General features: G+C 47.9%; 1 protein-coding gene across 4 annotated transcripts in view; it reads right to left on the bottom strand.

Annotated features, from left to right (window-relative positions):
* The window catches only part of ZBTB42 (zinc finger and BTB domain containing 42), a 34,354-nt gene that overhangs the window by 18,200 nt on the left and 1,282 nt on the right, over positions 1-14,872 (bottom strand). For 2 of the 4 annotated variants that reach the window (XM_090141734.1, XM_090141733.1), the window contains exon 2: positions 8,976-14,742. In XM_090141734.1, coding sequence (XP_089997860.1) covers positions 13,337-14,728 — 1,392 coding nt within the window. In that variant the 5' untranslated portion in view covers positions 14,729-14,742 and the 3' untranslated portion in view covers positions 8,976-13,336. Of the gene's footprint in view, positions 1-7,192; positions 14,743-14,872 lie in introns of those variants that run through there. The other 2 variants (XM_090141735.1, XM_031592898.2) reach the window with 2 other exon arrangements.

Here is a 14,872-nt window from a genome sequence, read left to right as displayed (position 1 = left end):
TTGTTTGAAACCAGCTGATTAGGTGGCCTCAAAGCTGAGACCTCAAGTTATTTGAGTAATTCAAGTCTATAGGTCACATTGATGTTTTCCCTGTGCTTCCTCCTGCGTGTATCTACAGCCCATCTGAAGAGCAGAACTAGTGGGACAAACAGGGAAGGAGCTGTTGCATAAGAAGTGCTGGGCTGCAGGACAGGGACCGTCTGTCCCAGCCTTGCTGCTGCGATCGCATCCTTCCAGCTGGTTGCTGCGCTAGCTCTGTACCAGGTGAGAGCACGCAGCTGGTGCTCAGTGTCCTAGAGAGAGGGTAAGCACACCAATTCCTGCAGCATGCATAGCTGTGCTCTTGCTATCTTCCAAGACAACAAATACCATGCATTTTTCCTCTACAAGTCGGTACCCCCAGGAATAAGTAATGTAGGTGCTGTGAGTGCCACAAGATGAATGCCCCTTTCCCATCACAGCTCCCCCAGCACAGACAGCAGCTGTGGCAATCCCACCCCTCAAATCACACGGGAGGAAAACATAAGGATGCATCCTGCAGGGGCCACATCACCAAGCAGGAGTCTTTCTCTCAGCAGATGCAGGCACAAAGCTACCTTCAGCATCAAACTCTTCGACATAACTCAAGGACTCACTCACGGTGTTTCTATCAGGGTCTGTCTGAAAGGATCTCATTTGACCAGTTCAGGTCTGCCCAGAGAAAAACATCACGGTGTAGATAGCAGAAGTAAGGTGATACAGACCAAGCTGCTCCCCAGCCCGGGGACACACGGTCAAGGAAAGTATTTTTTCTCTCAGCATCCTACCAGAATGACATGAGGGGAGGAAAGAGGAAGCAGGAAGAAGAATAAGCTATTTTTTTCAACACAGAAAAGGAAACATATATCTTTCCCTTCTGTCTTTCTTTCCTTCCTTTTATAGAATCATAGAACCATTAAGGTTGGAAAAGACCACTATGATCATCTAGCTCAACCATCTCCACCATGCCCACTTTTTGCTCCCTTTTCAAAAGGTGAGGGATGACAGATTGAGGCACACCATACTCCAGGTTGTTCTTACCATTACTATCTTGCATGTTGGTCTAGGTACTTCTTGTCTGTTTTTGTGAAGAATTTGGAGACTAGCATGTGAATAGGCTCCACACCAGGACTAAATGAGGCAAGAGCCTGATCTCAGCTTGGCTGGTGCAGCTCAAGCACAGTTCAGACATTACATCCAACCCAGGCTCTAGCACCACGTTCCCACTTTGGCTGCACCATAAAATCATTAAAGGTGGAAAGACCACTAAGATCATCTAGTCCAACCATCACACCACACAGCCTCTCTCACTCAGGTTCCACAAATCCTGTTTTGACCAAACATGTTACAACCAGCTACCTCACTGCAGTCATGCATTAGCTGCTGCTATGATCACAACTTGGAATGGGCCCAGGCCTCGATTTCTACACGGAAAAAGGAAAAACCATTAAGGAACATCAGCCTGTCCTCTGTTGCCACATCAGTTACATCACAGCCATTAGGATCAGGGCTGCCCACAGTTAAGCATCCCTTTCATAAATCACAGAATCACCAAAGTTGGAAAAGACCTCCAAGATCATCTAGTCCAACCGTTTGCCTATCACCACTATTTCCCACTAAACTACGTCCATCTCTCATCCCATGAGCAGTTCAACAGAGGAGGAACGTCCCCTCCTTCCCCCTAAATCTGCTCCACCCAAAATGGTATCAAGGAGCTCAGACCTCCCAGCTCTGCGTGCAGCAGGCACTCCTCTCAGCCTCATCACCTCTTCCCAGCTAAGCAATCACAAAGTGGAACGAGGCTCTCTACTTTAGTTTCTAAACTGAAAAAAAAAAAAAAAGTTCTCAGGTTTTTGGTGCTTTTTGTCTTTTTTCCATTTTTTTCCCTCCCCCAAGCAGGCTCACGAGGACATCCACTCATTTGCTTTTGGCTCCGGCTCAGCGGCGCTCAGTAGTGACAACCATCAATCCTGCCAGACAGCCGCCGGCACAGGCTGCTGGGAGTGGGCGATCTCCATTTTGCAGCTCCGCTGCAATGTGCGTGCGGCTCTGGGCGGGCTGGCGGGCAGCCAGGCGCTCGGCATCACCCTCCCACCCGGAGAGGTGTCTCGACAGAGCGAGGTGCCAAGAGCGTGGTGCCAACCGTGCCCATCCTGCAAATAGAGGCAGCAGCATGGCGGGGCTGTTCATCCCATGCGTTTCGGTGTCACCAAGTTCGCCGGTGAGATTTTTTCCACCCACTGAGCGGTGCTGAGTTTAATTCTACGGATGGCTCAGTGCAGAAAAGGGAAAGCTTGCATGAAGCACTCCCTTCAGCTGGCAATTTCAAGGTCCAACCGAGGGCGTGCTACCAGCTTGCCCGTACCCTTTGGTGAAGATCAGATTTCTGAGTGCAGAATGGAGGATTTCATTCTTTGTTCTTGGATTCATTCTTTCCGTCGCAGGGTCCAGTGGAATGTAATCTCTCCAGATGCCAGCACCTCTTAGGAAATTGCAATATAGCAGCTATGCACTCTAAGTGGCTTATTCATACACAGAGACTGGTAATATCCTTGGGGGAACGTTTAGAAATGGTGCGCAGTGATGCGATCCCAGCACAGGCAGGCTTTCCTTCAGCAGAGGCTCTGTCCCAAATCCACGCTTGTTTTCAAGAGAAGCAGCAGAGCTTGCATTTTGCATTTTCCTCTCTGTTTGTTTAAAGTGTTTTCTTGCTGTTTAAAGCAACCAGCGCTTCCTTCCTGGGAGGGAGGCAATGCTTTTAGGGTTACTGTAAATAATCAGAGCCAGTACAATTGGCTGAGTAAATTATCCTGTCTGCTGACACTAACAGACTCCATCGAGCTACTGGGAACTTCATCAGCTTTTTTTCCTCTTACTATTATTGTAACAAAACAAAGGTTTGCCGAGAGCTTTGCAGCGAACCAAGAGCAACACCTCGCAGACAGCAGCCCCAAGGCTCAATTTGCAAAGACATCATGCAGTGGCTCCAAATGAAGAGGTCCATCAAGGAGAAAACCAAGGGGCCCAAGGAGCCAACTGGCAGATGATGGCATGACAAAGCCCAAAGGAAACTCCAATGCTGCCAATGCAACTGCCTGCAATATGTATCAGGAGCCAGGTGCTACTGCTGGAAGTGGTCTTGTGGGACTAGGGAGCCAGGATGGCACTTGGCAACATAAGAAGCTGATGGAGCTGTAGGTGTCCCTGTTCATTGCAGGGGAGTTGGACCTGGTGGCCTTTGAAGGTCCCTTCCAATTCAAACAATTCTATGACTCCAGGATTCTAGTCTAACAAAAGGGGGCATGGAGGGATAGCTGTTGTCCCCAAGCCCATTATATCCTGGGGGTGGCAAGCAAGAGTATGAAAAGACTGGAGAGAGGCACGGGTAGGTTTTTTACAGAAAGAAAAAAGAAAAAAAAAAAAAGTCTGCTTCTTACCCAGAAACTAGAGAAGGAACAAGCTGCAAAAAAGCTTTGGTTAGTGTCTTTCCTGTTTGTGCAAAGTAACCTGCCACTCACAAGGGGACAACCGATGGGTCAGACAAGGGGAGGGATGACACAGAGGTGAAGGGGTGCAGCAGTCAGCCTTGCAGAATGAGGACTCACACTGGGTATATTCAGGAGCTTGCTCCTCCTCCTTCTCTAAAGAAAAACTTTATTAGCAGGCAGCTCTGCTCGGCAGCTGGATTATGCTGAGGAAAGGGCAAGTTAACGGTGTTAACATTACCCTTGGATGAAAGCAGCATAAATACAAAATATTTGTTTCTCTGCTACTGTGCAACATCTGTTCTCAATAACTCAGTCATTTTCATCTCTCCCTCCCTCAGGGTTTCAAAGTACACAAGGAAGTGGGAGCGACTTACAGGTAGCCCGCTGTGCCTGCCTGAAAGTTGTGCAACACACAGAGAAAGGCTTTGCAGAACTGGAGTTTGCCCCAGCAGCACCTACCAGGGCAGAGCTTTGTAGGATACTGGCAGTAAAACAGGCGCCTTGTAAAGAGATATATCTTCAGCAATTTGGTACATTCACATGTGAAAAATCTTGGGGGATGGCAACCTTAAAGACTTCCATCTAAAAGGCTTAAAAAAAAAAAAAGAAGAAGAAAAAAAGACTTGTAAACCTCTCCACAAATTAGACAGCTTTGGCTGCAGTTCTGAAAGCCAGCAATGCAGTAAGAACACTTGTTCATCTATTTTTCTCCTTTAGCACAATGCAGTTGTAAAAGCAAAGGGAGCTTGTGCCAGGTCAGGATGTGGAAGAGGGCTCTCCAAGGGAAACTCCCGGCACTGACATTTGAGCAACAAGGCTTTTGGATATGTCAACTTGAGGCGAGAATTAAGAGATCCAGATATCATGGCTGTGCATGAGATCATCCTGGGGGATGAATTCAGGTTTTGTAGTTACATTCTTGATACCCTCCTGCATTCCCCTGTGCTCCATCAACCACACGGAGCCACGCTACGCACCCTGAAGACCAAATGAACAAACAAAAAAACACACACAAAAAGGCACATTTAGAAGAACAATTTTCCAAGATAAATCTCCTAGGTTTCCTTATTCTGAAGGCAGTTGACATTTTTGTTGGGTTTGAAATAAATGAAACAAAGAGCCAGAAGTTTTTATTTGAAGGTGAGCAGTAAGGCATTGCAAAAACTTGCCAGCACACAACTGGAGGCACAGCAAAACACCTCAAGGAAGCTGCTGCACTCACACTGCACTTCAGAGCAGCGTTCAGTAAGTGCTGGCACCTTTTGATGTTTGCAAATACTGCAGAACAAAGTGCTGTCTGATCTCATAAATTCTAGTTTTACAAGAGGGCTTTAAAAAAATTGAGTCCCCCCCTCCCCCCAAAAAATGTTTTGTTGTTGAGAGTCTCTCAGGCTTTTTATCTGCCCAGAGGGGTGGTGGAGTCACCGTCCCTGGAGGTGCTCATGGACCGTGGAGATGTGGCACTGAGGGACGTGGTCAGAGAGCATGATGGGATGGGTTGGGGTTGGACTGGATGATCTTCGAGGTCTTATCCAACCTTAATAATTCTGTTTCTGTGATTAATTTTAGAGATAAAAAGAGATTTGGATTCTGATTGCGAGCAGCACCGCAGTGCCTCTGCCCTGTTCATTGCTGTGGGGATACTCCATCCCTACAAACACCAGGAGCAATAGGAAGCAGCGCTGTTACTGACATTTTAGAGTAGGACTATGCCCACAGCCTTGTACCTTACTCCAAAAAAAACCCTGCCCTTTCTGCATTCAAGTCTGCAATCCCACATTGCTGCCTTCCCAAAAGTATCCTGGCTCCCTGCAGGCTGTGTCTGGGCAATACAACCTAAGCTGGGATCCCAAATCCCAAAAGGCTGTGAGGGGCCTGAAGCTCTGCTACCTCACAATCTGCATCGTGGCCAGAGCAAGATTCAACCCCCAGGTGAACCCGAGCTTGAGCAAACTCCCCACGCTCCCGCAGAGCCATGGAACTGACAGTTTGTCTCCTAGGTGTAGGATAGGCACCAGGAAACAAAACACAGCCCAGAGGAACCAGGGGGGAGCAGTGAATACTGCCTGGCCTTCCCTTGGCCTGGGGACAGTTTTCAAAGACCAGAGTCCCTCCAGCCCCTTCCCTTTCCTACACACTTTGCCTCAATGGCCCATCTCTCACATCCTGGGGCCTCCTGTATCTTTACTGTCCATGAAATAAGGCTTTTGGAGGCTTTAGAATAAGTTTGTCCTGTAGTTTGGTGGATTTGTTCGAGACTCTGCATCTGTGTTTGGTTTGTGAGTTTAGCAATCTCACCACGAGCCCACCCTCACAGTTCAGCCTTCACGCTGCCAGCAGAGCTTCTCAGATAAACAAAAGCATAAGAGCATGAACTCTGTTAGACATTGTGGGGAGAAACAAGCTCTCCAGGCTAAAGGAAAGGCAGACACTGCTGCAGGTAGCATGGGGAGCTGAGCCAGCCTTGCACAGGAGTGGGAGGACAGAGCAGATGCCCAGAAACAGCTCTTCCAGCCCTCTCCCAAAAACTTTGCATGGGGAAAGCAGCAGAGTGAATAGCTTTGCTTACAAAACAGTTGAAGAAAAAAAAAAAAAGCCGTTTGCCATGTGGAAGGATCTCTGAAGAAATGATTAAAAGGAAATCAGCTTCTTCTGACAGCTGATTAGACATCAGAAGGGTTGAAATCCCAGTCCTTGTAGCTATCCTGGTCTACCAAAAATAAGATTTTTAAACTAATTTATAAATAAAGGGAGAGAAAAGTTTCTGCTCCTCCAAATGTCAATGGCCTGCTGTAAAATAAAGATTCTTTCTGCTATGTGAAAAATGTAGATGCCCATTCCCATTCCTTGCTCAGCATTTGTTGCTATAACCTATAGCACAGATGCAATGGGTTTTTGAACACAAGATCTATTATGTTTTCTGCCAGAGGCTCAAATCCATACAGGTTTCAAAACACCTTGCCAGGCAGTTACCTTTTGTACTGACTCAGGATTTGCTGGCAGCTGCTGCCAGGCACTGGCTTAGGTCTCACCAATGGGCTGGGAAGTCAGCATCACTAATAACATTCATTTTGTTATCTGCACAATCATCCTCCTCCCACCCCAGAGCAGGAGTCAAGCAATTGCCCAGAACCAAGCCCAAGTAAATTCTGGATCTGTGCTGTCCAACAGGAAATTGGGATTATCCTTTCTCCCTCCTGCAAGCATGCTCTCACACAGACTCCATACTCACATTGCATTTGTCCTGCACTTATGCTGCACTGGAGCTGCTTTATTGCCCCAGAAGGGAAACTTAGTGCCTTATTTCCTCCAACTTGTGCACCAAGCATTGTGATGCTCATGTTTCCAGCCTGAGCTCCCTCACTGTGACCTTGGGGAGGGATGACAGCCCTGTCTGGCTCCTACCTCATGCCAGCCAGGACGCCCAGTGCCTGCCAAGCACCAGACAGACACCACAGCAAATTGTGGCACAGCTTCTTCCTGAGCACAGCCCGAGCCAAAATGGCCATTTGATAATTAACCACTCAGCCTGAGCCAGGCAAGGCACAACTGAGGACACGGCCCGCGCTAAATGGGGTGGCTGCAACCTGCACACCATCCAGGGGGCGTCTGGGATGAGGCTGAGGGCTGACCCCAGCCTTGCTTGCAGCCACAGCAGCAGATGTGCTGGGCTTCCCCACAGCCTCCCCCTTGCCTGGCAGATGCTGGCCTCACTGGGAAAGCACTAAATGGATTCTGCTGAATCACTGCAGCAGATGGTTCCTAACACCACCTGGATAGCTCAGGAAAGAAGGGAGAGATAAGGAAGGTTGGGGAACGGAGAGTACCTAGTATGTGGGCTGAGCCATCCCCAGGAGGAACAACCCGTGAGTAAAGGTGTCATTTGAACTGCTGTTTTCCCCAAATTCCTGTGTTAGTAAGTCTAATATCATCCCTTTCCTAGCGATTTTGTCCCAAAAGCGCATTTCTCCAAACCCACTTGGGAAAAGCCTCTGCCCCCAGGGCTTCTTGAGAGGGTTTGAGGAGATGGACTAGGAGCTCAGGAAGGGGAACTGGGGCCAGGGTTGTTAGCATTATGGGGCTGAAGGGGACAGAACTGACCACCCACCAGGGAAGGCAGCACCGCTGTCTCAATGCACGTACAAGGCCCTGTATTCATCTGCAGTAATAGGTCTTTATTTTTAAAGCCAGGTTGACAAGCACTTTAATTTTCTGCAACAGCTCCTTCTAAGAGGACACGGGAGCCAGCTGTGTACAGAAGTGAGCAGCTGTATGACAGAGCATAACAAACAGGAAACAGGTAACAATAACTAAACTGCTTGCTCTTTCTCCTCCTATTCAACAGTGCTAGTGATATTTTTTATTTTTTTATTTTTTTTAATTGGGATGAAAAGAACCTGTCAGGAAGACAGAGGTACAAGTTTGGAAAGTGCCCTGCGTTCTTCAGCCACTGTCCCCACCTCAGTCACATGCATGGGCAACAGAGCAGCAGCCCTTGAATGCACCACGGTGAAAGACACCTCTCTGTGCAAAGTTGCTCAATCCACAGCACTTCCAGTTCAGTCCTCCTCAATACCAAACAGCAAGTAATTTGAGACAAAATGTTCCTCAAGCAGGTCACTGTGTGCACAGTTCCTCCTTCTCCTCTCCTCTCCTCCTCCCAGGGCAAGGCGTTTTCACACACCAACCACACCATACTCCATTTCACTCCAGCCCAGCTTTGTCCTACATAGGCTGTTTTTGCTGGGTCACACCTGCCATTGATTTCCTCAGATAACAGCTGCTGCTTCATGTTCTGCTCTGCACATACCTCAGCAAAAGGCACAGAAAAATACTCAAAGGCAAGTGAAGCTCAGGATGACACAGTGACAGCTAGAAGCTGGATGGCAGAGGTGCCACCACCAAGCTGGGCAAGAGATCCTCCCCACACTTCCCAACCCCAACCGTTTCTCATGGAGGTTTCCCTTATCACTGGCCTGGAGACTTGGCTCACCTGCAAGAATGTAAGGAATAAACATGGCCCATCCACACTGTGCAATTCCACAAGGTAGGATGCAACAGCACTAGGGAACCTCACCTGATGACATCCCCATGGGCCAGCACGAGCTTTCCGTGGTGGCTGGGATCAAATCTATGCCCTATTAACTAAACTAGGAAAGAGCTGGTACTCAGTGGCATTCAGATGTACAGTGGCACTTAATGGCACATGGCCACTGCTATGTATGCCCAAAGCTAGATCACCTGTTTTCAACTGACTTCCTGAGAAGTTAAAAATGAAAACGTCTTGTAAGACTCACCCCAACAAGAGCCAAGCTTTTCAAGAGCAGCAGGGGCCCACTTTGCCAGCACCTTCCAGGACTGACCCTCACAGCCCAGCAATGGGACATGGCTAGGAGGGCAGACATTCCTTTATGATTTTATGCTATTACCCCTCACTCGTAATTAAGGTTAGCAGCACTCCCTGTGTACCTGCAAGTCAGGAACCTGTGCCCAAAGCATCTGAAGGTTCCTTTGGTCCCTCCATGTGCACGCAGCCCCTCCAGCATCAACTCAGCAGCTGGGTTTCTTCTTTCACATTCCGCAGATTTAATTACGTTATCAGAACAACAGTCATCAGGATCTGGAGTGCCAGAATTCGCATTAGCAATTGATAACAACAGCAACTACAACAAAAAAAGGCACAGCATGCCCACACCAGCACAGACGTGGGCTGCTCCCCTCAGTCTATGTGCAGTTATTTATAGCTGCCCATCTCCCAGGAGGAGCTCTTTTTGCTTCTTCTCCCTCCCACCCCCAGATTCCCCCCTTCCCCACCAAGAAAAGCTTGCTGCCTCCCTAGCACAGCACAGCATCCAGATTTGAGCAGGGTGAGTTATACCTCCTTCCACTCACTTAAAGAGCATGCCACAGACAAAGCAAATGAAGGGAGATTTCCACCCTTCTCCCTCTTCAAAGGAGGAAATACAAACTTTAAAGTATTTCTAAGATTTTGCCTCAGAACCAGATGTTGCAGGAACGACACATCTCAGTGCTCCCTATGGATGGCAATGGACACACAGGCTGCACCAAGCATGATTAAATACAGGAAATATTCCTGTTTTGATAGCATTGCAGAGAAGCAGCAACCTGACAGCAGGAGGGCAGATAGCTGTGCCTGCACACCAGAACCACCTCTCATTTGCCCTTCCCTTAAGGAGCACCATCCCAAAGCAGCCTGATTCCAGCAGGGCCCTTTGCCTCACAAGAATTAAGCAATAAAAGATGTAATACAGGTGCAAAACCATCCGTGGGCTCCTCTCCTCCCCACAGGCAGCAGCTGGTGCACGCAGCTCAAGTCTTCCTCCTCCCAACCCCAGCTCCTGCTGAAGGCAAACAGCTGCAGGACAGCAGGAGCTGGGGCAGAGCTCAGCTCTTCCAAACCCACCGAGGTTTTGGTGCCTGCACAGCTCCCTCCATCCACGTGGGCTCAGGATCCAACCGTGCACAGCACTTTGCTTATCTACAATTCCCACCGACCCTGAAAAAAAAGAAATAGTGGAGCATCAACTTCAGTGGGCAATATTGGTGGCAGGCGGACTAGATAACCTTAGAGGTCTTTTCCAACTTTAATGAGTCTACAACAAACGCAATGAAAGCAGCAGCTTTCACAGAGAAACCAGCTGTACGTCACAACCACCCCAACCACCCTCCCCTTCCGCTACAGGGGGAAGAGGAGGCTCAAGTTTACAACTCTAGCACATTTTATTTTGCGGAAATTTGTAAAGACAACAATCCTAGTCACGATTGTCACATTGTACAAGCACATACCAATACAGTTGCAAACAGAACTCCACGCAAAACTAAGCGCTAACAACAGCTGAAGTCACTCTCCCTGCGATTGTCGGACCTAAGCTAACAGCACAACGCTAACACTGAAGGAAAAATAGTTCACTATAAAACAGTGATAGAATGTTCTTATAAAATATACTCCATTCCGATAGCTTTTTCTACATACTGTATACTATAAAACTCTCCCACAAAAAAATTAGTGTCTTTAAATATACATATTTAATCTGAACTGCACCAAAGATTAAAAACAATTAAAAATATCAATGTTTTTTTGTTTTGTGTGTGAGTTATTTTTGTTTGTTTTTACATCAACTTCACAGTATTTGTTTGCAGTAGAAGACAAATCCAGTGTTTAGAATGCAGCGCAGCACCGTCCCCTACTGAGACAGCGACTGCCCCACACTGACAGAGTTCCTGCAAAGATGAGCCCAGTGTGCAATGGTTTGAGTACTTCTCTGTAGAGCCACGAACCCCTGGGAAAACATGCTCAGAGCTACTGCAGCTTGAAGTTGGAGACACAGAGAGAGAGAGCCAAAAAAATTCACCTTAAGAACAAAAATAAGTGCAAACATCTTTACTTTAGAAATTCAAGCTATGACGAGTGGGAACACAAATACCAGACTATGAGAACAACGTGTTTGTGATGGAGGAAAGAATGAGAAAAGTCTTTTCTTCTTTAAAAAAAAAAAACTTTTGTCCTGTATTCACTGCAGTACAGAGTATGCTCATAGCATCAGTTTAATGAGTTATTCCTACACTAACGTCAGACACAAACTTGGTTCAACCTTTCCCTGCTCCATACATCAGGGATGTCTTACGGCACAGCCTCTTTTATGCTCCTAGGAAAAAATAACCAACAAAAAAACCCAACAAACTGAAGACTGAAAGGCAAAAAGCGTAACAAGGATGCAAAATTAAGATCTCCAGCTCCAGTAATGCTGACTCTACATTAACTCCTTACATGTTGTTCAACATGCAAAACCACCGTTATAAAATTTAAAGTGTAAAGTAACTAGTTTTGAAATAGATTAACAGTAACAATTCCACTTCAAAAAAAAAAAAAAAAGCTAATAAATACTATATCAAGTATCTTCAGGAGAAAAAAATAACTTAATTTTAGTAGAAAGAAAAAAAATAACTTAATTTTAGTAGATTTTGTTCAGTGCTATTTCCAATCACAGCAACAAAAGGAGAAATAGAACAGAAATTGATTAAGTAGAATAAGACCACAGTACCAAAGACACTTAAGATAAAGAACTCTCCCATGACTTCCATATGTAACAGGTTCAGCAAAAATATTTTACAGTTGAGAAATCAGACTGAAAACAAAACCCCAAACTATAAATAGAAGCAAAATTTCACATTACATGTACATTCATAGTTTAAGAGATGAATGGGAGGAGGCTGCAACAAGTATATCTCAATATTTTTTCTTTAAGAGGAAGTACTTAGTTATAAAAAATAAAAATAAAAACCCAAATCCCATATTACTCATGTAGGTAGTGCTCAGGTTTTGGACCAGAGGGGGAAGGCTTTAGGCAATTTTTTTTCTTTATAAGGTGAAGTACAGTATTTAAAGCACAACTTTAAGAAAAATTAAAAAAAAAAAAAATCAAACTCAGTGCTTCACGTTCATTTAAAAATAAACTTATGTGCTTCACAGAACAGTTCCAGGAGTGTCAGGAAAACTGGTGAAGATCAGTAATGGAGAACAGCAGTCAGAACCCTCTGATGTACCTCAGCCCCACGCACACATACCTCAAATGGAGAACTCAACAGGGTGGGAATCATCTGACATAAAGGATGCTCTACCAGGCAAGGCATTGAGTTGTGTTTGGAGTAACGCTGGCTGTGGTTACAGGCAGCCTCAGCTTAGAGGAATTAAAAATAATAAAAATAAAAACCCAAATCCTAAAACCTCCCCTGGTAAGGTGGTGAATGGCTGGGTGGGATGGGAGAGCTGGGCTGTGCCTCCCTCCAGTGGTTTCCCTTCATTTGGCCCTCAGGGATTGCACAGAACGGGGCCCAGAGGAATCACTAATTTCATGAAAAATAAAAATAAATTAAATCCTGAGCTGCTGATCCAAGCAAGGCAGCAGGGCACCTCTCAGAGCAGGCAGCAGGGCATCTCCTGCCTTCTGGAGCAGCACCAGCCCAAAGCTGTTCCCACCACATCAGTCCCTGTGGGGCAACATGGGGATAAAAGCAGCTGGGGACAGCATGGATCCATGCCCATTGGGGCCACCAGGCAGCTCCGTAGGTGAGGAAGGTAGGCAGGAGGGAAACAAATCAGGCCTGAAAGCAAACCTTCACATTCAATAGTGGAGCTATTCCAAAATAATGAAGAGAATTTTACGAAGTGAGCAGTACCAAAGGAGTACCCAGGTATTCTCACACACACCCCCCGTTTTTACTTTCTGGGCCAGTTAGAGTTTCCTCCAGCTCCACAAGGCTGCTGCCAGCTACTCAAGAGAGAGCACTACAGAGAACTTCCTCTGCACTGAAATGTACTGAAAGCATCGCTCATCTCCCCAAACATCTCTGGGCAACGTGCAGATGAATCAGGGAGCTTAACAGGATCCAAGCACTTCTCCAGAATTGACAATCAATCCTTCTTCCAACTTAAAATAAAACTTAATAAATAAATAGAACCTCCCCAACCACAGAGCGAGTACTTCCAGCACGAGAGCAGGCGCTAAATCACTGCAGAATTACTGAGATTGTTTCACATTAATAATGGAACATGGGAAGATCTGAGGGGCAGAGAGGTGAGAGGGGCAGGGCTGGGGAAATGGGAGGCGGAATTGCATTGAAAGGCCTCTGGAGTGTGTACCTCTGCATTTTTTTAAAGATCAAATACCTGAAAAGTGAATATCACCAAAATAAAAGGGGGGAGGGGGGGAAAAAAAAAGGAAAAAAGATTCAAATGCTGCCTATTTTCCCTGCTTTAAGAGGGCGAAGGGGGGGGTGGGAGGGAGGAAAAATAATAAGAATCCCACGTCTCAAACAACCAAAGACTTGACAAGGCCACAATGGAACTTGCGGATGTGTCTGTACAGATCCCCCGACTGTGTGAAGCGTCTCTCGCACCACTTGCAGCCGTGGGGCTTCTCACGGGTGTGCACGACCGCGTGGCGGCTCAGGTTGTGAGAGTACTGGAAGCTCTTCCCGCACTGCCCGCAGGTGTAGGGCTTCTCGCCCGAGTGCGTCCGCTCGTGCCGCTTCAGGGTGTACATGCAGGAAAAAGTCTTCCCGCAGAGGGTGCAGGTGGGCACCGCGCCGTCGGGGGAGAGGCGGCTCCTGGCGCCGTCCTTATCGCGGAAGTGGGAGCTGAGGTGCAGCTGCAGGACGTGCGGGCTGGGGAACACCTTGCTGCACAGCGGGCAGATGCAGATGTGCCCCGGGGGCACCAGCACGCCCGCAGAGATGTCCGCGGGGTCCATGTCGTCCTCGCTCTCCTCTCGCTCTTGGTCTAGGTCCTCCTCCCGGCCGTGAGAGCTGCCATTCCCCGCGAACATGTGTCCTAACCCTGTCACCAGGCTCTTGGCCGAGTTCCCAAAATGCTGACTCTCCGGACTGCCGGCTTCGCCGTCCTCCCGCTCTGACAGCGACTCTTGTTCATCCTTCACCAGCGGCTCGGTGCCCTGCTGCTGGTTGTCGGAAGCCAGCTGTCCGAAGGCATAGGAGGGCTGCAAGGAATCTCTCCCCAGCACGGGCTTGAAAGACAAATCCAGCGCACAGTCGGCCTCGCTCGACACCGGGGGACGGCTGGCGGACCTTTGGGACAAAGGTCCCGCACAACTATTGACGTTCGCCTTTGTTTTTCCAGCTGCCGCCGCGCAGGGCTCTGCCTCGGCCGGGCTGAGGCTGGGGGGGCCGCAGGGCCAGGCGGGGTGGGATCCCACCTTCTCCTTGCCCACAGCCCGCTCGTATTCCGACCTCGCTTTGCCCCCCGGCTCAAACTCATCGAGGAAACGCTCCGCTTTGTCCAGCACGGCCGCCTCATCGCCCGGCTTCTCCTCCGAGCCCGATTCTTTATCTTTCAACTTGCCCTTGCAGACTTTCACAATGTCATACATGTGGAGGTAGCTGGCGGCGGCCAGCACATCTTCCACTGGGAGGCTGTGGAACTCCAGCTTCCCCTCGTACATGAATTCGAGCAGCAGGCTGAAGGCAGGGGCCGTGACAATGTCACTGTTCAGATGCACAATATCCCTTTTGTCTAACTGGTCCCTGTAGAAAAGATGGAAGTACATGCTGCAAGAGGCGAGGACGGCTCTGTGCGCTCGGAACTGAGCTTCTCCAACCAACACAGTACAGTCACACAGGAAGCCCTGGTGACGCTGCTGACTCAGACACTGCAGCAACTGGCGGCTATGGTCTGGAAACTCCATTCTTCCTTCATAACCTGTTCAAAACAGGAAAAACTTGAATGCTACTGTAAACTAAAGCCTCCTAGCAGCTGGAGCAAACAGATCGGCTTTGGGGTAACGCAAGGCGAAAGGAGAGCTGCGGAGATAGCGTTTGCTGCTAATTGG

This window comes from Phasianus colchicus, chromosome 5 (assembly GCF_987193195.1).
Source record: "Phasianus colchicus chromosome 5, bPhaCol1.hap1.1, whole genome shotgun sequence".
NCBI lineage: Eukaryota > Metazoa > Chordata > Aves > Galliformes > Phasianidae > Phasianus > Phasianus colchicus.
This window is presented reverse-complemented; position numbering and strand designations above follow the sequence as displayed.